The sequence below is a fragment of the Caretta caretta genome, chromosome 1 (genome assembly GCF_965140235.1).
Source record: "Caretta caretta isolate rCarCar2 chromosome 1, rCarCar1.hap1, whole genome shotgun sequence".
In the NCBI taxonomy this organism is placed as follows: Eukaryota; Metazoa; Chordata; order Testudines; family Cheloniidae; genus Caretta; species Caretta caretta.
The window spans coordinates 157,372,512-157,399,697 of record NC_134206.1 but is presented as its reverse complement, the minus strand read 5'-3'; the positions used below and the strand labels follow the sequence as shown (position 1 = coordinate 157,399,697).

The 27,186-nt window shown below is 43.3% G+C and overlaps 1 protein-coding gene across 3 annotated transcripts in view; it reads right to left on the bottom strand.

Moving 5' to 3' along the window:
- The window catches only part of LOC125643000 (uncharacterized), a 39,802-nt gene that overhangs the window by 2,013 nt on the left and 10,603 nt on the right, over positions 1–27,186 (bottom strand). For 2 of the 3 annotated variants that reach the window (XM_048865045.2, XM_048865058.2), the window contains exons 2-6: positions 12,417–12,560; positions 8,172–8,236; positions 7,702–7,754; positions 4,646–4,990; positions 3,777–3,818 (exon numbers count right to left, since the gene is read on the bottom strand). In XM_048865045.2, the coding sequence (XP_048721002.2) occupies positions 3,777–3,818; positions 4,646–4,990; positions 7,702–7,754; positions 8,172–8,179 (448 nt within the window). In that variant the 5' untranslated portion in view covers positions 8,180–8,236; positions 12,417–12,560. Of the gene's footprint in view, positions 1–3,776; positions 3,819–4,645; positions 4,991–7,701; positions 7,755–8,171; positions 8,237–9,864; positions 10,201–12,416; positions 12,561–27,186 lie in introns of those variants that run through there. The other variant, XM_075132373.1, reaches the window with a different exon arrangement.

Sequence of the window (27,186 nt, the reverse complement as noted above, 5' to 3'; positions counted from 1 at the left end):
TGAACGTGGCAGTGAATGAACTTCAAATTTCCATTGAGTTGTACAGCTATGTTTGATATCAATGTATTATAGGATTTCTTTTTAAATCACTTACACTCTTATTTTTTGCATTTTGAATTATTTGAAACATTTCTTGCAGGTTTCTGAGTTCACCCCAGTAAAGAGATAGCATAGGGGATTCTAACAGATCTGAAGTATTTCCCTTCACAAGAGAGACACTGGAGACCAAACAAATAATGAGATACTCTCTACTGCTGTGGTGATGATATTGTTTAGACCCTTGGCAAAACCACAATAGTGACAAAAGAAGATATACCAGAGACCTCCTAGGGTCCCAGGCCAGGATCTTTTATTTACATTCCTTAAACTGCAATAATTATTAAACAGTTCAGCCTATGGAGACATTTCCCCAACCATTATATGGGCCAGAGTCCTTCTCTGTGAAGACCAGGTTCTATTTTATTGTACTTGGTGTAGGTTCTCCTGCCCTGATCACTGTAGTAGGTGGGTGCTTTCCAGCAGTGTATTAAGCAACATGACTAACAGCTGTCACCATGTGGTTTGTTCTTTCTCTCATCCTTTCCCCAGAAGGAGAACTGTGTTCTGTCAGGTAAACAACTGTTTAACCTCTGGTGGTCCTCAATAAATCCTTGAGGTAGAATAAGATACAAGGGTTTTCTGGGCCGGGACCAGCTTGAAGCTCCCTGCTGTTGGCCCAGAAGAGTTCTCTCTTTGAGCCCCAATGTGCTAGTACAGTCACCCCCAGGACAAAGAGAATCTCTGAGGTTTTAAAAAAGAAAAAAAAAAGTGAAAAAAGTATTTGTTTATTTACAGAACAGCAAATAGCTGCTGAAGCTGTTTAATAGCTAACCCAAAAGGTAGACATTTAACTGAGCTTGTGCTCTCTCTCTCTCTCTCTCAGCACGTTCCAACAAGAGAACTAACAGAAGACAACGTCCAACAAATTGACTGTTCCTCCCTCTTCCATGGGTGGTTGCTGGAGATATAACTGTTAGAGCCACTGAGGAAATAATTTCCCCATGAAAATTTATGACAAAAGCAAATATTTTTCCTTTGTCTATTTTTTCTTTGAAATTTCAGGTTTGTTGTAACCAAAAGGTGAGTATTTTATGAGAACCTACACAATTTTTACAAAATTTGAATTTTTTAATCAAAATTTGTTCAGTTGAAAAACCACTTTTAATTTAAAAAGTGGTCAGAAAATTTGAGTAATATATATATTCCTCCTTCAAATGTAGGTGACTGAGGGTGAACGCCAACTCTTCCCTCTCTTCTCCTCTTTTCTGTAATCTTAGGCCTTGTCTACTTACTCTGCCCAGTTTCGTCAGCAAAAGGAAGCTTTTGTTGACAAAACAGTGGAGGTATATGCACTGCATTGCTACTTTTGGCAGCAAAACTCTCCTGTTTTGCCAACAAAATAAAACCACCTAGACAAGTCATAAAGCTTTTTGTGGGAAAGTTAGAGTGACAAAGTGTCCATGTAGAACACAGTGTCTACACTGAACGATGGGATTGAGATACCTGCATCATGTGATGCAGGACCTGCCCCATGAGGCATTGCAAACCCTTCCCAAAGCACCCTGCGGCCAGTTGAACAGTGGAATAGCTACCCACAATGCAGTGCTCTCTCTGTCAATGCAAGAGCTGCTGGTGTGGATGTGCTCTGCTGACACAAGGAGCATAGTGCGGATATGCAACAGCAGTTTAATTAAAGCAGGGCTGTATGTCAGCATAACTTGCGTTGACAAAAGTCTGTAGTGTAGACAAGGCCTCACTGTTGCCATGAAAACTCTGCCCCTAGTTTTCACAAGGTTGACTCCTGATCAGTTGATCATTCCTTTGGAATGTAACTGGCAAGAGAAGTCTTGGCTGCCTTAGGTCTTTTTGTGGGGTGACTTAGTCAATTGTCATGAATGGTCTTAAAGATGAAAACTACTGTTTTGAAATTAATCCTGTGTTCTTTGAAAGGCCTATGAGTCAGACTGGAGTTGCTAAGGAGGAAGGCTGCTGCATTTTGCACCATTTGGAACTTTTAAAAGTAGGTGGGGGAGATTTCCTGTAATTCTAAAGCTCTTTCTTACAAGTAATGTACAATGCTGAGAACGTCTAAAAAGAAAAAATCATCTACTGCAAACTCCATAACTTAAATACACAAAATACTTTTCTTTCCTTTTGGTTGTTTGAGAGAGTTTAGTGCTGCCTCTTTTTCAGACCCTAGAGAAATGTCATGTTGTGGGTGGGTTAATTTGTTCAGGGTTAATTCTTCTGGAATCAACCGTGTCTTTGATCTAAAGTATGTAAAATGAGTCAATAAGAATGTTTTACAGCATACACAAAGTGTAAGGGCGTTGATAATGCAAATTAAAACTCTGGAAAGCTAATTTAAACTATCATCAGGACTGGAAATAGAGAATTTACCAATGAGGGGCAAATAATCAGATTGGTATAATGTTTAGGTAATAGTAATACATCTGAATTCAAATAATATATTATACTATATTATTTACCCCACAACCTCTCCCTAACTCCAGAGCCTGAGATCCCTCCTTAGCTTTGAGGTTTTAGGCAGTGGAGAGAGACCACACACACACACGAGTCAAAGGGTTATCCTCTTGTAATAACAATTTCTCTGCATAGCTCATATTCATTGCGCATAACTCACTGAGCCCAGAAGTCTCTACAAGTGACCTCGGTGGGGTTAATTATATGATGTGAATATGCTTAGAATTCAACAGCTGTATTTTACTTGCAGAACTGCACTGGGACAAGAGCCTTTTGAATCTTCCTTGTAAGGGTTTATGCAAATCCATCTACCTTATGTATTTCTAGGTCACCTATTACTGTGTTATTCAAGTGCCTTCTCAGATCTTTTGATTTGACTATTCATCTATACCAAGAGAACTTACAGAAGAAACTCTTGTTAATCCTAAGAGCCTTATGGCTAATGCTACGATTATGTCACAGAATCTGTGACTTCCAGAGACCACTGTGACATTTTCTGCTTCAGCCACGGGGCTGCAGGGCTGGAGCTGTCAACCAGCAGGGGCCCCAGATCTCTCAGCTGCCATAGGTGGTGGGGTCCCCTGCCGCTCCCAGCTCCGATGGGACTCCCTGCAGCTCCCAGCCACCATGGGCATGGGGGATCCCGCAGCTCCCAACCACTGGCCCTAAGCTCCCAGCCACCACAGGTGGTGGGGGACCCCCACAGGTCCCAGCCACTGGGGGGATGGACCCTGGAGCTGCAGCAACAGTGAGTGTTGGACCCCCCCCACTCCCCATTTTGTAAGTTATTTTTAGTAAGAGTCAGAGACAGGTCACAGGCTTCTGTGAATTTTTGTTTATTGCCCGTGACCTGTCCCTGACTTTTACTAAAAATAACCGTGACAAAATCTTAGCCTTACTTATGGCTGCCAAGTTGATAGATTTGTTCTTCTCTCACATTAAAAAGAGCAGTCTCTGGCCCTTAATAGTGGTTAATGTTTTATCAATATTGGCACGCAAAAAAATCAATCTAAAATAGTCCTGTCAAGGATTTAAGTGGGAGTCCTTTCTGACAGTGAGTGTACATACTCCTTTCTTCTGTAGTTTGCAGGGACCAGTAAGGAGAGTTGCCAGTGACAGCAAAAGCCAAAAATCTATAGGACTTTCTTCTATTTACCAGTGCTTATAACAAGTCATACCAATTAGAGAATAAAACAAACTAGCCCTGCTAATGATCTAGCCTAATTCAAGGCAAGTTCAGGATTTTCACTTACCCGAAGGGGAAACATTTCTTTCCAAAGATTGATTATCTGGAGCTGGAAAAAACAAAAAATAAAAAATTATTCATTTATATTTAAAAGGGGGAAAAAAAAGGTACTATTGGATAGTTAAAAACCTTGTGCAGATTAAGCAGTCACAATTATCCAGCCATTTGTTATAATGACTGAATAATTTATTTTCACATAGGAGGGGAAAAAAAAAAAGAGAGACCTTTATTGCATATTCTAGTCTCTGAATCCCATGAGTTACAGGGTAAGTTGGACTCTGTTCAGCTCTTTATACATCAGATTTTCTCTTTGCATCCCAGCATTCAAGGACAAGTCACAGGTGCAAAGGTCGTTAATTTTGTGTCTTTGCTCTGAAAGGCTATAGAGCTGAGCCTATTAAAATTACAAAAAGTCTTTCCTTTGAATTCCTTGGGGTTTGGAACAAACTCGTATGGGTTAAGCTGTTGATGCCTGGGATAATGGACTGGAGTCTCCCACACCTTCTATTAATGTAGGTGTAGGGAAAGGATGCACCCAGCAGAATATGTAAACATAAAAACTTGGGAGGCACTCTCCTTAAGATGTGTTTCATTTAAAGAGGGGAGTGTCAGAGGGGTTTGGCTTCTCAGGTCTTGGATCCTCTGCTGATATTTGAGTCTTGAGGCTTCCCAAAGATTCTCATTCCTCCCCTTTGCCCGTCTCCTTGTTGTACTTAAATGAGGAAGTGGAGAGGTGAAAATCAGTGGAACTTTACCATTTTTTAAATTTATCATGTCTAGTGTCAGCAATGTGAGTCTCCACCAGGTACAATAAGCTCAGTGGAGGATCTCCCACCTGAACTCCCTCCCTTTGAAATCAACTTCTAAAGGTCTTACATGAGACGTTGAGTTTAACTTTATACTTGTCCTTAGTTTTGGTCACTTTGTTTCTCGAGATGCAGGTATACACCTCTTCATCAGCAGGCTCAACTCCAGAGAGCATTAGAGAAAAGTTACCACGCTCCAGCTGATCCAAAAACAGCCTAGTTCTGTTGTGGTATCTTCTGGACTGATCTTTCAGCAAGTCCTTCCCATTGTAAAACAAATGCACTACCACTGATGTATTTATCTGCCAGTATATAGAATAATTGGAAATGTTCAGCTTTTCAGAGGTCTTAATGGCACATGGCAAAATAACGGTGTCTCCACTGACTGCGTGGCACAAGGTTGTGTGGGGAACAGCTGTAAAATAAAAAAAAATGCTGAGTGTAAAAAGATAAATTTATATTGTCAAGGGATAAATTGTGCTGAGCACCCGCAACTCCCATTGGTCAGCACCTCTCAGAATTTGGCTCTAAATTTGTCAATAACTGTAGTGGAGAGATCAATGTACCAACACCTATACACATCTTGAAAACAGTAGCTATTAATAGCCGCTAGCATTGGTGGATCTCCTGTAAATCTATTAATCTATGGCACTTATATGGTCCACATTACCAACAGTATCTGAGAGTCTCAATCTTTAGTGCATATATCCTCACAACACCCCTGTGAGTTTGGAAAATGTTATACCCATTTCTTAGATGGAGAGTCAGGCATTGAGAGACTAAGGCCCAGATCCACAAAGACATTGAGGCTCCTAACTTCCATTTAAATCAATGGAAGTTTAGGAGCCTACATACCATTGTGGATCGGGGCCCAACTCACTTGCTCAAGGTCAGATAGGAAATATGTGGTGGAGCAGTAAGTTGGACCTAGGTATCCCAAGTCCCAAACTAGTGCCTAAATCACAGCAAAAGTTGATCTCTGGGTATATTTTGTGTTTATCACTTATATAGAACTTGTCATAAATGTCTCTTGCCATTGTAAACTGGAGTAATCTGTTACTAGCTGGAATCCTGTGAAGAATATTCTTAAATGTGTTTCACTGTACAAGCTTGTGACAAACTATATTTCCCATGTTTCAGAGTGGTAGCCATGTTAGTCTGTATCAGCAAAAACAACAAGGAGTACCTGTGGCACCTTAGAGCCTAACAAATTTATTTGGGCATACGCTTTCGTGGATTAGAACCCACTTCATCAGATGCATGGAGTTGAAAATACAGGAGCAGGTATAAATACATGAAAAGATGGGAGTTGCCTTACTAAGTGTGAGGTGAGTCTGATAAGACAATTCAATTGACAGCAGGATACCAAGGGAGGAAAATTAACTTTTGAAGTGGTAATGAGAGTGGCCCATTTCAGACAGTTGACAAGAAGGTGTGAGTAACAGTAGGGGGGAAATTAGGTTTAGGTTTTGTAATGACCCAACCACTCCCAGTCTTTATTCAGGCCTAATCTGATGGTGTCCAGTTTGAAAATTAATTCCAGTTCTGTTGGAGTCTGAAGTTTTTTTGTTGAAGAACTGCCACTTTTAGGTCTGCTATTGAGTGATCGCAGAGATTGAAGTATATTTCCCATATAATAATTTCCTCTTTGAACAGAGTCTTGCTAGCTCTTTAACAACTAGGAGACCTACGCTGTATTCACTAATTTGCAAAATTAGTGAATAAGCAAACAAACATTTCAAAAATAATTAAAGAACTTGTCCCAAAATGTACTTTGTTTATTTTGACAAATTATTAATTTGTTTGACTACTTCATAATATAGGGGAAAACATACTACAATGTAGTTTATAAAAAATAATGAAGTTTTAGAAATGAGACTTAAACAAACCTCAATGCTTTTAAAGAGAGACTGTAAGGGAATTTAGGCTCAAAATATGGGTTTTATCAACATTTTGGAAAAAACCTAGTAGGAGACAGCCAGACATGTTGTAGGCACCTGGGGAGAAGGTTCCAGAACAGTGAAGCAAATGACCATCCCTTTCTGGTTCAATAGGTTCTGAGATGGTATATGTCTGACTAATCCTTTGTATTGTTAAACAAATATGCCTGCAGCAAAGAACTAAGCAGAAATCCACTCCTCTATTAGAAAAAGTGCAATGAGGAAGTTCTTCCCTTATCTATCTGGGCATTTATAAAGATTAAGCAGAAAACTGATGCTGTGGTGGAATAAACCTCATAATTCCCTACAAACACATGTTAATCTTAAATACCAAAGAGGATGTGTGGCAGAGCTGTCCCAGTGGCACAGTCAGAAGGATTGAATGTGTACTTCCCCATTTTAAAAAGAAAGGTGAGCCAAAGATTTAATTAACCATGGAAGTGTCTTAAAGGTTGACAAAAAGAAAAAGGAGGACTTGTGGCACCTTAGACACTAACAAATTTGAGCATAAGCTTTCCTGAGCTACAGCTCACTTCATTGTCAAACTTCAAAGGTTGACAAGTTTAACTACACATTCTTCCATTCAAGTGGTACCCATTTGGATGGCAGGAATTATATTTTCTTCTTGCTACATGGAGAATCTTTTACGTAAATTCCACTAAATTTAATGAAAATGGTGCTTTTAGCAAAGGAGCCAAAGATTTAGCCATATGCTGTAGTCCTATCCTGCTCTTCTGTTCCATTATGTTCAAAAGCACTGTAACAAACTTCTAGAAGGCCTGACTCCAACTGGGCAAAGACTTGGGACTTAAGGTCTTTAAACAGAAAACTCCCAGGACTCATTATTTTACCTTGATCATAATATATAGTTTTCCTAGGGTAACCTCTTTGGTGTTATACCCCTGGCATGTGTAATACCTGCTTTCTAAACAGCTTAATGCCAAGCACTCATCAGCAACCCAACCCTATACTACCATGGCAGGGCATGTGCAATGAAGGAGAACAATTTCAATAAGCAAACAGATGTAGAATGAGTGATTATAAAGAGTGAGAAAAATTATTTTTAATATTATGAAATGTAGGAGTCTCCATCTTCTGGTTTTTAGATTGTTACACTAATCTGCAGTTTGATTAACACATGCAAGCCTCTTCACTAACTAGTGGATGCATATTGTAGTATACTTACCACCAGGGAAAAAGTACAGCAGTGAGTAGGAGAGTATCCAGAAGACATATTCTCTATATAGTACAAAAAAACAGAGAAAAGTAGAATTATGATATGGGAATAATCTTGGCTCTGATACTCCAGGATTGTTGCTTAGTTAGCATAGCGAACATTACATTTTTGTTATATCCAATAAATCATCCCATGCTATAATGTTTTTATCCAGATTCAAATTGATACCCAGATTAGACTCTCAGCTGGATTAATCTTTTAGCGTTGGATGTCAGTCGTGACTTTTGGCTTCGGATCTGAACTTCCCCACAGTTTGAGGTGATTTTGGATCTTGTGTTCCTGTGTAGGCCCATCTGGGGTATGTTCATTGAAGTAAGTTAGCCAATGTGTACATAGACAAAGTCTGGTCTTGACATTATTCTCTGCTCTTGTGGCAGTCATGTGTACCACCCGATGAGCTGCACTGCGGTAAAGTTTACCTGTTCATTTTTGCGTGTCCTAGTCACCGTGAATCCTTTCACTCCATTAGCTGGGGTGGTTTTCCCTGTACAAAGAACAGGGACACAGAGGGAATGGTGAATGATTTCTGTTGTCCAGGGGAATTTATCCAAAGGAGGATGAAGGGAATAAGTTTCCTATTCCATCCACTCACTATTGCTGTGGTTCAATCTATTCTAACATATGTAAAATGAAGGACTGCATTTTCAGCAGGGTGTGGGATGGATGAAATTCTACAACTCCCTTGAGGGCCAGCCTTGGATGTAGGATTGCCAACTTTCTAATTGCACAAAACTGAAGACCCTTGCCCCGCCCGTTCTGAGGCCCCACCATTGCCCCATCCCTCCTTAGGCCCTGCCTCCACCTCACTCCAGCCCCTCTCCCTCTGTCACTCACTCTCCCCCACCCTCACTCATTTTCATTGGGTTGGATGAGGGAGGGGGTGTGGGCTCCGGCTGGGAATGAGGGGTTTGGGGTGCAGAAGGGTGCTCTAGGCTTGGGCCAAGGGGTTTGGAGTGCAGGAGTGAGCTTGAGGCAGGGGGTTGGGGTGTAGGAGGGAGTGCAGGCTCTGGGTGGGAGTGTGGGCTCTGGGGTGGGGCCAGGGATGAGGGGCTTGGGGTGTTGGAGCAGGGGGTTGGGGTGCAGGAAGGGGTGTGGGCTCTGGGAGGGAGTTTGGGTGCAGGAAGGGGTTCCAGTCTAGGGCAGGGGGTTGAGGGCAGGAGGTGACTTGGGGTGCGGGATCCGGCCGGTTGGCGCTTACCTCAGGCAGTTCCCAGGCAGTGGTGTAAGGCAGGCTCCCTGCAGCTCCCAGAAGCAGCCGGCATGTCTAGCCCAGCTCCTAGGTGCAGGGGTAGCCAGGCAGCTCCTCGCCCGCAGTCTCCACCCCCATAACTCCCATTGGCTGCTGTTCCCGGCCAATGGAGCTGCGGAGCCGGTGCTGGGGGCAGAATGTGGAGCTTCCCTGATCACCCCTGTGCCTAGGGGCCGGACCTGGCTGCTGCTTCTGGGGAGCTGCACAGAGCCTGGGCCCCCGCTGCATTGTTAACCGGACTTTTAACAGCGCGTTCAGCAGTGCTGACCAGAGCCACCAGGGTCCCTTTTTGACCAGGCATTCCGGTCGAAAACTGGATGCCTGGCCAACCCTATTTGGATCTTTTAGTGTCTCAAGTGAGGCGAGTATTATAGACACTATCACTGGCTTGCTGGCCCTTTAAGGGGAGTCAGGCTCAGTCTTGCCTGTGAGCTAGCAGTTAGCCCCCAGCTGATCCTGCAGTGGGCGGCTTAATTAACATTAGTGCCCTCAGCTATGAAAGTGTCAGGGGGCACTACAGAGAGAGGAGAGCTCGTTCAGGAGAAGATGACTCAGCAGATAGGGTGTGACAGGTTCCGAGGGGGCGATGCAGAGCTACTGTCCCACTGGCAGCCCTTAGTCATACCTTCGGCCCCTCGGGCACGCCGACCCGAGTCTGCGGCATTCGGGATTCTGCTACCCAAGGCAGGTTGGCTGGGGTAGGGGAACGGAGGCCCACCCAACTCCACTGCGTTCCAGCCCAGGGCCCTGACAGTGGCGGAAGGCGAAGGTCCCGCTGCTGGGTCAGCGGGGGACCATCCGCACACCCCGCTGACCAAATACACCCACTACGCTGTGCAGTTCTGCCCCGGGCTACTTCCTACCCGGTCACTCAAGCGGGCCTCTCCGGTCCCTCCAGCTCGTCCGGGTATTCAGCTGCTGGTAGCTCCAGCTCCCCGCTCTGTGTCAGGTTCACGCTGGCCCAGGTTACAGCCTGGCCCCTTGGCGGCTGGCAGTCCTGGTCACCACAGTCCTTCCTCCAGGTCAGGTTTCTCCTGGGTCAGCAGAGGGTCTGGAGGGAGCAGCCTGTGTCTGTCTCCCTCCCTAGTCTGCTCTCCCTGGACTAAGAGACCCGCCCTTTGTACTTCCTGTCCAACGCCTCCCCTTCCGGGGATTGGCGTGAACTTGGCCTGGCCCTGCCCACTCAGGCTGAGAGGCTGGCTCTTTACCCTCTGGTTCGGAGGGAAGCCACCCTGGCTTCCTACATAGGGCCTGGTGAAGTCAGGCTGGACAGAACCGCAGAGAGCAGGTAAGATTCCTGAGGGTGACCCTGAGGTGAAAGCTGTGCGAAGCAGGGAGATCCTTGGCAGAAGCTGGCAGTGCCTAAGGAGGGAAGCTAATGAAGAAAGCTGCTAAGAAGAGCCTCTGGGGAAAAGCCCTGGGCTGTAGGGCTCAGCCAAAAGAGCAAAGATAGAATGTGGCAGTGCCTGGGAGCAGGGAACTTCAGCACGGCCTGAGAAGGACAGGAGGGTCATTTGTTTTGCTGTTTGTTCAAGTTTGTTAGTTGGCCTCTCCTTATGCGGGAAGAGGACTGAACTTAAATGTGACCTGGCTACAGGGCTAGGCCATTGTGTGGCCAAAGAAGTGGTCACCAGGAGGTGCTAGCCATGTGGATCCCTGCAATACCATGTTTGAAAAACTACCAAAATGTGGTGGGGTTTTCAGTGAAGAGTAATTTCCTAAACAGTTATAAAGGCCAGTCAGGTCTTGTTACCAACCTAAACTGCTGAAGAGATACTTTGTTTTGATTTAGAACATGGAAAAGCACTTTCCAACAGCCCCAGGCAACTTTCACAGCAATTAAAATATTGCACCATATAAAAATTGCAATTCTAGAAGCCAATCAAATTAGCCCAACCCTGCAATAAAACTGAATCAGCCAGCTTGACAATTAAACATGCAAACAAATACCCACAGCTTTCCCAAATGCCTGAAAAAACACATGGGCCTTGTATTATGGCCTGGAGATCGATAGATTCAGATTATTTCTTACGGGGGAATTCCAAAGCCGTGGGCTCTTCATGCCCATGTTGACCATAGGAAAATCATTTATTTTAAAACATACAATCTATTTTCCTAGTCTGAAGTAGATATAAGAACAGCCTATCAGCAACCTTCCCTTCAATTAACACAGGGGAACTCCACCTGAGAACTTTTGCTGAATAGAACTGTCAGAGTAACAGGAAGAAAAATAATTCTTTAGGTAGATATGTTCCAGGCCATGTTTGACCCAGAAATCAATAAGCAGCCATTGGATGGTGGGTCAGCAGATCATAGAGAGCTGGTATAGTGTGCTCCTAGTGTGATATATGAGTTTGAGTCACATTTTGATACCTTATCTAAAACAGTGGTTTTTCACCCAGAACCCGAAATCTAGCTGTGACTTTTTGCAGCAATGCACCCAAATGCTTTGGCTGCAGAGGACAGGGGGATTAGGGCCTGGGTGAGAAATGAGAGTTGGCTTGGGAGTACTGGGTGGGTTCGGTTGGTGGCGCTTGTTGGATACTGGTAGGGTGCTGGGATGGGAGGACCTGGGAAGGGCGGCCATATCATGAGCCATCTTTGTGTTGTGCCTCCCTGGTTACAAAGTCCTGATCTACAGTCAGCTGTGGATCTAATAGAACCTCCAAACTGAACTCGAATAATGAACGGTGGGCACACACCACCCTTAAGAGGGCTGATATCTTTGCCAACTCTTCCTCTCGGCTCCCCAAGTCTACCACACCACCGAGCAATGAGAGCACTGCTGGTTTACAGTGAGATTCTTCAGTGCAGTGTGGTGGTGAAACTGAACAAACTTCTACTCTATAAGACACTGACACTTTCAAAAGGGTTAACCAGAAACCCTAGTAGTTGGACTAAGAGAACCAAGAAGGGAATTGCCAGGCATCATTTTAGGGTTTGTGGGTTATTAATTAGTCCCTTTAGGATTTTCTTGAGTTATTTGGCTTTTAAGAGAAAGTAGAGTTGTCTGATGCTTGTTGCCTGAACTTAAAAAAAACAAACAGACAAACTCTTTTACATAGTGACCTACTCCTGTAAACCATGACACTAAAGTTAGGAGAGACGTGCCAAACTTCTACTCTCCAGTGAAAAGAAGCTGAAAAAATGATGGGTTTTCATGGCAAACACCCTTTGCCTGTGTAACGCTGATAGACCTGGATTCTCGGTGGGCGGTATTGAACCTGCAATCTCGGGAGCTTAGTGAATGAACCTCTATTGCATGAGCTAAAAGCCAAATGACTGTTAGCTAAGGCTGCAGAGTAGACTCCTTAATCTTTCTCTCTAAGTGGTCTCGGTGCCACAAGATGGGACAGAACACCACACCCAGAAGGTGTGTGGGTTATACCTGTCTCAACCAACACAATCCTCTTACCTTGGTATCTGGCTTTCAGGGCACTCGCAGGTGAACGTGCAAATAGAACTCCAGATCTGGCTTCTCTGACAGATTGTGCTGATGATTCAGCAGTCCATACTGAAACTTGGCAATACTCCCAGCCTTCTCTTAAGCATACCAAACCTGTAAATGGAATGAAAGGTCATTCACTGCAGCTCATTCAATGAGATTTTTCCCAAATGTGTCTCAAGTCGACAAAGACACTGGCCAGACTCCATAAAGATGTAGCTCTTCCTAATCTTAAATCACTTTGTTGGTTTTTGTTTCTAAAGTCACAGAAGCATATGAAATTAACTCTAATCTGAAGGTAAATTTCTGGGGATTTCCAGGCTTTGGACAGGGCTTTGGCAGCTGCTGCTTATTCATTTTACCTATTGCATAGTTCATCTTCTCAGCAAATGAGAGCCTTGTAGGATTATCTGCTGCATTTCCTTTGATGCTTCCAAAGTGATGCACTGCTATTTCTCATGCTGCATGCTGCCAAACATGACTAGGTCACGCAAAGTGAAAGGCCAGCCACAGAGTGTGGGCTCAGTCTTCAGATACACTGTAGCAGAGCTTGGGCCATCTGTGGGATGGAGGAGTAAAGGTGACTTATGCCACCTTTCTGCCCTCCCCTCAATCCCGGAGGCTGTTTGGCCTCTGACATAATCTACAACAATCTCACGGCTGTTCAGAATTGCTGTGGTTTGTGATAGCCTTGTAGAAGGTTGTCATGCCAGCTGGTTATCCCCAGAATATAGCATACTATGTGCATGCTTGCTTCTTTCCTCAGGTAATGTGCCCCTATGCTGGGAAGGAAGGGGGTTGTGGTGGTAGCCCTATGCTTGCTGAGATTTCTCCATGCTGTAGGAATTCCCAGTTGCCCATTTAGGGCAGCTTTAAATTCTCTTAGCACAGACTGCAATCTGGCTCTGAAAGGTCACTATAAAGGAGAATATTTCAGATATCAGTCTGGTGTTCAAGACTGACAAAGGGATCACGTTAAAAGGATATAGGAATGATGTGAAATCACAAATTCTAGCCACAAGTTATAGTCTGCAGAAGTTCCAAAGCCCTTAGCTGCTTTGTTCTACACATGAGTGACTTTGATAGGATTCTGCAGAACTCACATTTGCCGCCCTCAAAAAAAAAAAAAAGCCTCCTCCATCAGAATAATTTTTTTCCCTTCCCACAACCTGTATTCCACCTCTCCACACACAGCTTCTAAAAAGCTAGGTAAAATACGTGAACCTCGCAGTTTGCCATCAAAGTAACAAAGTCTGGGAGCATCAGACAAAAGAGAGGAGGAAGCAAATTCACAGGGACTCTCCTGGTCTTGCTCTTTGATTTCTGAATAAAGTTTCATCATATTAATAGATGTAACATTGTCTCTGGCTGTGTCTGAAAAATGGAGAGGCTCTTGATGGCTCAGGGAACTGATAAGGATGTTACTTCTCACTGCTACACAAATGGTTAGAAGCCAGCCCTGGTTTGTAGCGACCAAAAGCTGTTACAATCTTATGGCTGGTTAGTGGTCTTTATGAAATGGTTGGTTTGAGTCCAGTTTTCAGTGGGCCATGAAATCCACTTCAAGCGCCACCAGTGTGGCTGATCTCGGGTCGGAGACAAATGCCTGAATGGGAATGGAGCCTGAACTACTTTCTTCTCCTGTGAAGGTCCCTCTAGGGAAGGTTTGAGGCACGCTGGTATAAGAGTACATGAAGAAGCTTGCACTGCACTGCCTGTGGTGAACCTCTTCTGGACTTCAGTCTCCAGGACAATCAATCCCATGCCTCTCACAAGCCCTCCATTCTACAGAATGTTTACATCCCATATTTTAAAATGGGATTTGTTCATAGCACATGTGCACCAGATGCAGCAGTTACACTTTAGTAAATAACTCCCTGCTTCTCCAATCCGTTGCAGAAAGATGAGCAGGGGCCACCTTCTCTTCAGACCTGCAGGGAGAAACTGCTTGTGACTTGGTGACTGCCTTTCTGTGACAGGTTAGTGTGTCATTAAACACGATTGGTGTATTTCTCCTGAAGTCAATTATTCGGGGTTTCTGAAAGCCCAGAGTCCTTAATATCCCATGGAGAGTACTGAAAACCCTTCCTACAAACTTAGGACTGAAGAATCCAATGCACTGCTACAGACTAGGGACTGAATGGCTAGGCAGCAGTTCTGCGGAAAAGGACCTAGGAGTGAAAGTGGACGAGAAGCTGGATATGAGTCAACAGTGTGCCCTTGTTGCCAAGAAGGCCAATGGCATTTTGGGATGTATAAGTAGGGGCATAGCCAGCAGATCGAGGGACGTGATCGTTCCCCTCTATTCGACATTGGTGAGGCCTCATCTGGAGTACTGGGTCCAGTTTTGGGCCCCACACTACAAGGAGGATGTGGAAAAATTGGAGAGAGTCCAGCAAAGGGCAACAAAAATGATTAGGGGTCTGGAACACATGACTCATGAGTAGAGGTTGAGGGAACTGGGATTGTTTAGTCTGCAGAAGAGAAGAATGAGGGGGGATTTGATAGCTGCTTTCAACTACCTGAAAGGGGGTTCCAAAGAGGATGGCTCTAGACTGTTCTCAGTGGTAGCAGATGACAGAACAAGGAGTAATGGTCTCAAGTTGCAGTGGGGGAGGTTTAGGTTGGATATTAGGAAAAACTTTTTCACTAAGAGGGTGGTGAAACACTGGAATGCGTTACCTAGGGAGGTGGTAGAATCTCCTTCCTTAGAAGTTTTTAAGGTCAGGCTTGACAAAGCCCTGGCTGGGATGATTTAATTGGGGATTGGTCCGGCTTTGAGCAGGGGGTTGGACTAGATGACTTCCTGAGGTCCCTTCCAACCCTGATATTCTATGATTCTATGAAACAGAATCCCAAGAAACACGTTCTGTCCATGCGTTGCTTTGTGCCTGTAGGACTAGACTTATTTCCTGAGGCTAGTGACGTGATGGTCTCCTGCCCTTTTGTGAAACTTTAAAGGAAGTCAGAAGATTTTGTTCCTTATTGTGGTCTCTCTCTGACAGCCAGAAAGGAACTTTGTTTTTCTTCTGATTCCCTTTTCTTCCCCTGAAAGTTTCTGCTGCCCCTGCCCTGTCATTTCCAAACTCCTTTGGGTACTGGAGGAATGAAATGAATAGCAAGGAAGATCGTTGAAGTGGTTTTCATTTTTATCTGAAAAGCTCACGGCTCTGAAAACTGAACCAGAAATCTCCCAGGACTAGACTGCGAGTTGTATTAATGTGAGCAGGGATAAATGCTGATTGGTGGAATTGGTATGGGTGTGACTGACTGGTTTCAAAAGCAGCTGCAGCTTAAAATGTATTTACAGGGTTCTAAGAAGTTCTCTAAAACAATGCAATGAGCTGCTGGTCAGTTAGCAGCATCATGTAGTAACCAGTGTAGGGTGCATTAGTGTGGAATTAAGGGCTATCTCATGTTATGGATAGGTTGTTTTTGTTTTAGGAAGATACTTCTGTCTAAATCAGTATAGAATTTCTTTAAAACAATATCAGTTACATAATATGGACTTATCCATGTACTTAACTTAATGGATGTTGGGAGCCCCATGGAGTTCAAAAGGAATACTTACATATATAAAATTTAAGCACATACGTGTATATTTGTGGGATCAAGGCCTTAGAGATTTAACCCTTAGGCCAAGATTTTCAAATCGGGGTGACTAAAGTTAAAAAGTGGGTTGATTTCTAAGAGGTGCTGGGTTCTCACAGTTCTGATCAATGTCAGTGGGAACTGAGAGCGGAACACCTCTGAAAATTAGGCATATTGGAGAAGCGTAGCCTTCTTCTTTCAAAGTGTGTGTGTACTTGCAGCTTTTCTTTTCCCCCTGTCATGAGTTTCTTGCTGTAAGAAATGGGTAACCACAGTAGGCCATATGGGAGTAGGGAGGGAGTTACCAGCTCAGCTTCAAATCCATTTGATATCTTTTTCATTCACGAGTGTTGACTTCTAGCATTTCTGTGTTAAAGACATATAGAGATTGATCATCCAAAGTAATCCAAAGGCATTTCAAAAACGCCTCTCATAGGTTTTGACCCACTTTTAATTATCTAAAATAAGTGACATGACTGACAGTAGCTGGCTCTTCAAGTTGGCACAGATGAAAACTGAATCAGGATGCCTGAACTGGAGGTTCTTAGCTCTACCCTGGTCTGTTACCATATGCTTTCTTGTAATCTTGAATATCTCCTGAGACACTCAGTTTTTTCCAGTAACTATAGTTTGTCCTAGTGGTATTTCTGTCACCTAGGTTGGCTGCTCCTGTGTGCAATAATTTAATTCAGTCACACATGTAAGGTGTGGGAGGCGCATGAGAGTAAGGGTTGGGTCTCCAAAAAGCTTACTATAGCAACAGAGGCCAGCTGTCAGTTTTAGATCTGGCAGGGCCGGCTCTAGGATTTTTGCCGCCCCAAGCAAAACCATTTTCGGCTGCCCCCGCTTTTTTTTCGTGCCTCCCTGCCCCCAGCTCCGCCCCTTCCCAACCCCTTCCCCAAATCCCCGGGCCCCCCCCCCACTTCCCCCGGGCATGCCACATTTTCCCCTTCCCTCCATTGCTTCCTGCGCCTCCCCCCCCAGCTCACCTCCGCTCCGCCTGCTCCCCTGAACACGCCGCCACTCCGCTTCTTCCCCCCTCCCTCTCAGGAGAGGGAGAGGCAGTGCATTCAGGGGAACAGGCGGAGCAGAGGTGGGGCGGGGGTAGAGGAACCACTCTGCTCTACCGCCGCCACTTCCCCCGAGTGTGCCGCCGCTCGGCTTCTCCTTCCTCCCTCCCAGGCTTGCCGGGCCAAACAGTTGTTTCGCCCGCAGCAAGCCTGGGCGGGAGGGGGGAGAAGCAGAATGGCGGCAGGGCACTCGGGGAGCAGGTGGAGGCGAGCTGGGGGGGCACATTTCTAGGGGTGGTATGGCCGGCGCCGGAATGCCGCCCCTAGAAATGTGCTGCCCCAAGCACCTGCTTGTTTTGCTGGTGCCTAGAGCCGGCCCTGAGATCTGAATCCCAGAGCTCAGGAGTGTTTTGATCTTGGGTTTAGTTAAGTGCTGTACCACTAAATTACCACTAAATTACTGAAGGTCCAGATTCTATAAACATTTCACCACATACCTTATACTTTACTGACCTGAATATCCCCATTGACGTGAACAGAACTACCAGCATGAGTCCAGTTACACATCTGCTTAAGTGCTTCCATAATAAGAGCCATATTTTGTACATCTGAAGGTGACAAGCACACAGCTGAGGTATCTTTATTTTTTTTAAATCCTCTTTTGTTCACATTTGATGACAGCTTCTTAAAACTTTTTATGAATTAGGTATTTTCCTCACTTGTATATCTTTCTCTATCTGGTGTGTGCAATGATTTGTTGTTGTAAAGTTGAGCTATATTGACACTAATATTTGTGTGTGTTGCCTAGAGAAATTAACTGAAGAAAAACAAAGTATTTGAGGGGGTGGGGGTGTTCTGGTGAAGTCACCACATCCTGCAAAGGGAATTACATGGATAGTGCAAAACCTTGTAGAGAAAATCAAGTGGAGGAGTCAAATTTTGTGCCCACATCATGTTCATTTTAAACCTTTTATTCACTTAGGGATAAATATCTTCAGTCACAGCAGTGTAAGTCTGGAGTAGCTGCACTGAAGTCAATGGAATTACTCTAGAGTTACATGAGTGTGACAGAGCAGAATCAAACCCCAAGCAAGTGCAACAGATGCCTCTAAACACAATACCTGTATAACCAATTAATCCCAATTGTGAGCATTTCTATTCAGCTTCAGCTTTTTAAAAATGTCAGATTGTCAGCTTCTAATTATTGTAATTAGCTTGCAGATTTCTTGAGGAGCCCTGATTGAAGACTGGCTCTTTACATTTTCTGTTAATTAATAAATACTGTTTATTTATTTAATTCATTCAAATGTAAGTTTTCAGTCAGGCTGATGCTAAAATTAGCTGCTGGACTACAAAATCCCCTCAACAAATGTCACCAATCCAGACACACAAAGGGGGACTGGGGTAGGAAGGGGGAAACCACCCTTGTACTCTGAAATCCATATCTTACTATTTAAAAAAAAACAACAACATGGTCACAAGGGAAAATTCTCTGGGAATTTTCCAGGAAGTGGAAGGGAAACTTTATTTATCAAAGTCATGAGAGACTACTTTCAAGCTGACCAAAGTCTAGGTAATGGAATGTTTTGTTAGCTCTTTTTTTTTTGATATCCATTCAGTTTCATAATGTCTGGGAGGAAGTGTGCCATGCTCCTCTGGAGATTTTCACTCCCTTGAACTGCAACCAAGTTCCAATATCATGAGAAGGGGGAAATCCTGAGCTTCCTTCCGCAAAAAGAAAGCAGAGACAAATTATTATTGCTCCTTTTGCCAAGAGGGTAGGCAATTTGGGGGATTTGCAGTGGGCTAGTTTCCTTTTTGAGGAGCAATTAGTCACACACATTCCCAGTGTCTTTTCTCCTAGCCTAGTTTTATTCACAAAGTCCTGTTACCCTGGGCACAGAAAATGAACAATAGCCTAATTGTACACATGCAATTCAACTTGGAGAAACTCTAGTAAGACTCTGCTATTATTCAGCCCTGTAGCAAGAAAACCACTTCCTTTCTGACCCTTTGCTTTGCCTACAGCGGGGCAGCACCAGTGGAAGCAGATGGCTAGACCAAGTTCAAGGTGTGTTTAATCACTGTGTGCTCTAGAGCAGATCCAAGTCAGCACAGGCAACATGGTGGTTTCAAGAACAAAACAAAACCAACAACGGAGTCCTGTGTACACAGCACCCTCCACTGGCACAGCTGGAGCTGCAGCCATTGGGTCTGAAAAATCTTAAAGTAGACACAACAGCCTTTCTGCACATTAGGATGTGTCTACATTAGAAGAAGAGGCCAACGTTAGGCTGGGGTTAGTTTTACAGTAATTAGCTGCTAACTGCAACCTGACTTTTACATTTTATCCATCATAGTTGCAGGTCAACACATTTCATTTCAATTTAGCTAGTTGAGATCTATCTTAGGTAGCCCTGAGGGTACACAAAGGTCTGGGTTGGCTAAACTGGGTCAGCTAATGCCACCCTAACCTCCACCCTTTTTCCTAATCTAGAAAATCCTCCAGGGCACTCTTGGCTCGGAAACCCCACAGACCAATGTTCAATGGCTCTCATAATAAATGAGGCCTAGCTCAGGTAAGCCTGGGTCTTGATTCCCTTTTTGCCCAGCTGCTGTACAACACAAAGGAACTACTCCAAGAACAGGGTGGAGCAATTTAAATCACCTACTTTAATCATGATTAAAATCAGCTAGCAGGAAACCTTGATTTCAATTGCATTTTGCATTTGTACATTTAGTTATTTTCCTAAAGAAAGGTTCATTCTTACTAATTGGTAACCATTAAAACTTGTTGATCTGCAGCTGAATATAGCCTCTACATGAACTTTGAGTTTTGATAACCAAGAGGATACACTATACTATACACACATTTATTTAAGCAATTATGTATCTTAGCTAAATTTATTCCGATTCTTAATTTTTATATTTTTATTATGTTAGAAAATGATGAATGATGCATTTCTGATTCACTAGGTTATTAATTTTTAACCTGTGATTTTGGTCAAGTTCTGTTCGGATGGAAATTTAAATTCAATTAAAAATGCACAAAACCAGCATTTCAAGTTTAGGGATTTCTTCTTCTTCTTCTTTTTTTTAATGACCTACCAGTAACTTAAAAGTCATGGATACCTGAGAAAAAAGATTATCGAAACATGTTTTCCATTTAAAATTAACTGATTTATTAAACAAAGGAGATATTATCTGCAGTTAGTGAACGGAACCAATTGTTTCTGATCACCATGTCCTTCAAGATGTTAGAACTAGTAGTTCTCACCCTCTCACATAGAATCATAGGCCTGGAAGGGACCTCTCAAGGTCATCTAGTCTAGTCCCCTGCACTCATGACACGACTAAATATTATCTAGATCATCCCTGACAGGTGTTTGTCCAACCTGCTCTTAAAAATCTCCAGTGATGGAGATTCCACAACCTCCCTAGGCAATTTTTTCCAGGGCTTAACCACCCTGACAGTTAGGAAGTTTTTCCTAATGTCCAACCTAAACCGCCTTTGCTTCTTGTCCTAAACTCAGAGGTTAAGGAGAACAATTTTTCACCCTCCTCCTTGGAGCAACCTTTTATGTACTTGAAAACTGTTATCATGTCCCCTCTCAGTCTTCTCTTTTCCAGACTAAACAAACCCGATTTTTTTCAATCTTCCCTCATAGGTCATGTTTTCTAGACCTTTAAACATTTGTGTTGCTCTTCTCTAGACTGTCTCCAATTTGTCCACATCTTTCCTGTAATGTGGCGCCCAGAACTGGACACAATACTCCAGGCCTAATTAGTGAAGGGTAGAGAGGAAGAATTACTGCTCATGTCTTGCTTACAACACTCCTGCTAATGCATCCCAGACAGATGTTTGCTTTTTTTGCAACAGTGTTACACTCTTGACTCATATTTAGCGTGTGATCCACTATGACCCCCAGATCCCTTTCTGCAGTACTCCTTCCTAGGCAGTCATTTCCCATTTTGTGTGTATGCAACTGATGGTTCCTTTTATTCAGAGATTGGAAGTCAAAAGCAAACTCTCCTGTTTTTTCAACTCCCAATTTATTTTTAAACTTTGAATTAACTAGTCATTGAACTGAAATGAAGGAAATAATCTCTCTGTGTGTGCAGAAGAGGGCACTACTGTCAAAAGCTGATTTAGCACTTTAACAAACTCTGGTTCTAGGAGTTTAGCAAATGACTTCCACCAATTTAGTGGTTTGACTTTGTTTAAAACTTTGGCAGCAAACATGTACTGTTTAAATTATTTTTCTAATGTAATGATCTTAATAGATTATAATAAGTTTAGACCTTAACATAGGTTGTCAATTTCCAATTTAATTTTAAATATATTTAAATTTTTAAAAATCTGATTTAAAATTTGATTTTTATGTTAATTTTTTTTTTAAATTCACCTTGTCTAAGAGATTCAACCATAACCAATGTCCTCCAGAGCTAGCTTCTTTGAAATTGTCTATCCAGGCAAAAGACCCATAAAAACCCATAGAAATAATGGTCCAGGTGCAATTACTGTAACCAGTTTTTATGAAGTTCTTTGGGCAAAACCCTGTCTGCCCTTTATATGGAAGGTTTCATAGTAAGTACCCATATGTCATTCATAACTTGTATTTCAGTACTACTCTGTAGTTTGCACAGTGTATTAGTTTAATCTTGTAAAGCAATTTGGGATACTTTCAGATGACAAATGCTATGTAAGCGTACATGCTAAAATCAAGCTGGATAACTGATAATTGCAAATAGGTTGTACTGAGTCCATGAAAATTATCCCTGTTTGCTTGTTTTGCCACTCTTCTACTATAGTAGCATCTAACTTAATGATTTAACTCCATTGTGAACTAACAGGCAAATAAACTAAGAGGTGGTATGGGGTAGGGGCTTCAAGAATGGCTTTAATCCTCGGTGAAATAGATTTGGTAATCTCAAAGAATCATTACAGTATTTAGCACTGTTAGTAGCCTCTACTTGAGAGAAGCCCACACACTGTTATAATACTAGGTTCAACTTGCATTAGTAGAAGTATTCAGGGGATGCCTAGACCACTTCTTATAGCACTAAAAGGTGTGATATCCAGTTGTGCCTGCAGCAGCAGTGTGCCAGGAAAGCAGCTTTTTTTGTCTTGCCCTATGTTTTTAGGGATAGAGAGGGCTTGTGGCAGGACAATAGCATCACTGTAACCAGAAGGGGTGATTGATCAATGTGACCATGCCATCCCAGGCCACGAACTTGGCAGAATTCCTCAGCAAAGTCTTGTTAGTGATTGGAGAGGTCTTCACAGGGCATGGATTGGAGGCAGGGACAAGGTGGTGAAAAGAACCCCCTTTTCCTCCTACATGAACCCAGGGCACTGTAGGAAGTGGTAATGGCATTAGGAGTCACATTTATCTCTGATTCAAAACTACAGCTGGATGCTAGCATGGTGCTGCTGAAACTAAGCTGTTTTGGATGGGGTGAAAAACTGAAGTCTTGACTATTGTGGTAATTAAAGCCATGCCAAGCGCTTGGCTGAATCAAGGCCTAATAGAGCTGACTGAACATTACCAAAATTAGAAACTTTAATGAAAAATTGTGACTGAAAAAACTTCACGACAGTTTTTGGGAAATTGTTTCCTTGGTTTATGACTTGCTCCAGCAGTTAAAAGCAGTGTCGAGTTTCACAAGACTTAGAATGCCTCGACCCAGGATCTTGACCAACATTTTATAGGGTAATTAGATTCTGCCTGCTTAAAACTTGCTTTGTAGTTTCATTTGGGGAATTGGAAGAGATGGGGCAGTCTTCTTTGTGATCATGAGTAAATCACTTAAACTTTCAGTGCCTCAGTTTCCCTACCTATACAATGAGGATATGCCTATCTATTTCAGAGGGGTGGAAGTTTGAAAAGCATTTTGCTATGATGAAATGTTTTCCATCCAAGGATCTCAAAGTACTCATATTAACTGGATAAGATTCTTCACTTTACATCCTCAACAGAGAACAAGTCTACACAAGAATTAACTGGCTACCATCTGTCATTTTGGGCAGGCTGCATCACTGTTGGGTGAATTGAGCGGTCTGTCTAGTTGTTAGTGCCCTTAGCATCTTTCTAACAAAGAAATCAATAGACATTCCAAGTGACTGTGAGTAGTAATAAAGGAGGTGGTTTTCACATGGATTAAGTATTTCATAACTGACGTCACGGGGAAGTATATATAGATCTGAGCATCACAATAAAACAGTTTCCACCCCAAGATAACAAAATTCAAAGGGTTCACAAAATTAAGAGGATTCACGAAAAATGCCGAAGACACTTTGCCTACACATACTGCAGATCACTAATCACTGGTGCTTTGATTCCTGCTGTGTCCTGGGCACTGGCTAACATGTCACTTATATGAAGTGCAATATGACAAGATTTATAGAAAACAGTCACAAAAATACAGCTGTAGAATCTGAAGGAAACAGTTGACTGGTACAGACCTCTCAACACAGCCGCTTCCAAAACTAGGCAACTAGCTCCTCTCCTCACTGTGTAAGTCTCCACCACAAACAAAACTACTGTATTGCTCTCACATATGCAGTTCAAATTGGGATTCCTCTTCCCAGTATCATGCCTGGTTGCTACTGCTGTGGTCCTTAGATCCTTCCCTACTACGTTGTTATACTGGGATACAAGGCTTTCTGTCAAATTCACGAGTGGCCTGGGGTCTTGCATGAAACGTGACAACTTAAAGGATCGAACCTAATACTACTGCACGCTGCCCTTTCTTTCACCTCTTCCATGCTGTGTTTAAATAAAATAATAATAATAATTAAAAAAAACCTGTTCAAGGGAAAATGATGGAGGCGGATGAAAGATGAGACAAAATGAGCCGTTCAAGATAGCGCTGAAGTGGGGACCTGAGTTGAAAGATACTGACCCCAGTTCTGGGCTATATCTTGGGGTGAGGGTAAATGTCTCTGTATCGTCTCTGGGGCCTCCTAGATTCTGGGGCCAGCCAGGGATTGTACTGATCACTGGTATAAACTAGAGCAGCCCCCAGGATGCTCTAACCTACCCTTGGCTGCTAAAAGCCAAACATAGTTGGCATGCCACGACACTCCAGGCATGCCCCCTTTTTCAGCCTGCCACTCCCCAGCACGCTTTCTATATCCCAGACTACACATGTGAGTAAAGTGTGGAACTGATGTAGTAGTTCTGCTAGCCGCTCCCCAACATGCTTCCTTTATCCCAGGCTACAAATGAGGGGTGGAGCTGATACAGCGGTTCTATACCAGTCAGGGATTTCCCCTTCACAGGAGGAATTCCTGGGTAGCAGGTTAAGCTGGCTTTACTCCTGCTGTGAGTTACCAAAGAGGCATGAAGCAGGAACAATTGGCACAAATAATGTGGGTTTTTTTACTCCCCACTCTAGATTACTTCTATTTCAGATTAAGCAAAGAGAGAACAATCTAACCCATCCAAATCAGGTCCTCAGCTGGTATCCATTGGTGACACTTCACTGACCTCTTCCAATGGACAGAACTACACTGACTTATATCGGCTGAGGGTCTGGCCCTCCGTGCGTATGTGAGTGAGTGAGAGACCACTGACTCTCTCTGTAATGTTCCGCATCTGAAATGTAACACAGAAAATGGCAGCTGCCCTTCATGAGTCAGAAAGACTCTGTTTAAAGGAGCAGTATGTAGAAGACGGAATAACAGCGCCTCCCTTCCCTGACATAGCCGTCATCACCACAAAACCCACAAAGATTTTAAACTAACCACAGGGTAACATGAAACAGATGGGAGCCAAATGGCTGAACTAAAGAGGATATAAATCCACATCGTCCAAGCAACTGCAGTTTGCTAACAGTAGTTTTCTGATAGATATGTTTATTAAAACACGCCTTTGTTTTACTTTTATTTTGTTTTATAGTCTGGAAGCCTCATTCAAGCCCTAATTCAGCAGTCCATGCCCATTCAGCAAAGCACTTTATCCTGCACTTAGCTTTAAGCATATGTTATCCCACTGATGTTAATGGGACTCAAGCATGTGTTTAAAGTTAAACAAGGGTTTAAAAGCTTTGATGAATAGAGACAGTCTTAAATGTTTTGCTGAATTTGGACCCCAGTGTATAATTCCTGAGAGGATGAAAAATCTCTTCTGTAATGAATGTAAATGTTACCTCTTATTTGTTCTGGATTTTCTTCTGTTAGGATTAGTAGAAATATCAGATCATGTTAGGAATCCTAATGTTTTAGTTTCATGTTGGAAGTACCGACAAAATGCCTTGCCTTGGTTGGTTTGCCGGCTCTGACCTTTGGGCTTGCTTTATCCTACCACAACAAATTCTCAAAGTGTTTTGTAAATGGCTTTTCCACAGAAACCCTCTTCTTCATGTGAGCTATTCATTTTTTCTTAAAATGAGCAGAGGCGTATTGTGATAACTGGGTCTACAAAAGTACTCTAATTGTGAGCTCAACTGTAAAAAGTGAGTGTCCGATTGTGATATCTTATCATAATAAATGTTGATGAGAAAAGTTGCAAAAGGGAGACAGACTGAATAAGCTAAAACAAAAGGCCTATTGATATACTTCAAGGACGGTGTTAAAATTATTATTGGTAACCAAGGGGAGTGGAAATCAATGAATAGGGCCCTACCAAATTCATGGCCATGAAAAACGCATCACAAACCGTGAAATCTGGTCTCTCCCCCCCCCATGAACTCTGGTCTTATGTGCTTTTACCCTATACTATATAGATTTCACAGGGGAGATCAGCATTTCTCAAACTGGGGGGTCCTGTCCCAAAAGGGAGTTGCAGGGGTGGTCACAAGGTTATTTTAGGGGGTGGGGGATCACAGTCTTGCCAACCTTATTTCTGTGCTGCCTTCAGAGCTGGGCAGCCGGAGGGTGATGGCTGCTGACTGAGGGCCCAGCTCTGCAAGCAGCAGCACAGAAGTAAGGGTGGCAATACCAAACCTTACCATACCATGCCACCCTTACTTCTGCGCTGCTGCTGGCGGCAGCTCTGCCTTTAGAGCTGGGCTCCCGGCCAACAGCTGCCGCTCTCCCACTGCCCAGCTCTGAAGGCAGCATTGCCACCAGTGCAGAAGTAAGGGTGGTAGTAGTACCACAACCACCCCACTACAATAACTTTCCAACCCCCCCTCCCCCGCCCCTCCGTTGGATCATATTAAAGAAGTTCTGTATTGAAATCACAAATGAGTTTGATTCCCCATAGTTTAAATTCCAGGGTATTACTAATTAAGAGGTCTCTTGGTTTTTGGTACTGTTTCTCTCCCTCTATGTGTGAAACTTGCAAGCTGCTAATTGTGTTAGTATATTTCTAAGACAGAGTCTGTTCTCAAAGCAATTCTTTGTAACAACAACCACTCACACAGAGAGAGACTCAAAGCAATACTCTGTAACAACAGAAACAGCACCCAGAGACTCCCCGTCCTTTTGTTGTATTAACAATTGTGATTAAAATAGAGATAGAGGATGTATGTGGATGGATGCTTGGTGTGGATAATAACTTAATGATCAGGGAGGTGCCAGCCTAAGAATCCAGTGTCCATCAGCTGAAGAAGGCGTCAAGTGGAAATAACCAGACGACAACCGGAGGGCAGGCTGGAATCCACCCAACAGCCTGCAGGATGGGAGAACCAAAGAACAAGATAACATCTGGCAGCACGGAGCCGTCAGGATTTCATAGAATCATAGAATATCAGGGTTGGAAGGGACCTCAGGAGGCCATCTAGTCCAACCCCCTGCTCAAAGCAGGACCAATCCCCAATTAAATCATCCCAGCCAGGGCTTTGTCAAGCCTGACCTTAAAAACTTCTAAGGAAGGAGATTCCACCACCTCCCTAGGTAATGCATTCCAGTGTTTCACCACCCTCCTAGTGAAAAAGTTTTTCCTAATGTCCAACCTAAACCTCCCCCACTGCAACTTGAGACCATCTGCTGATTGATTCAGCAACAGCATGATGAAGCAATTCCCATAGACTGGCATAGGAAGAAATTCCTATAAAAATGGACTCTAGAAAGTGAGAACTTTGGGGTCTGATTCTGCAAACCAACTTCCAGGAGCATCAGATGAGCATCTAACAAGGCCCTGCTCCCTCCTCATGTCCAGGCCACCTGGCCAGTGGCTTGGCATGAGCAA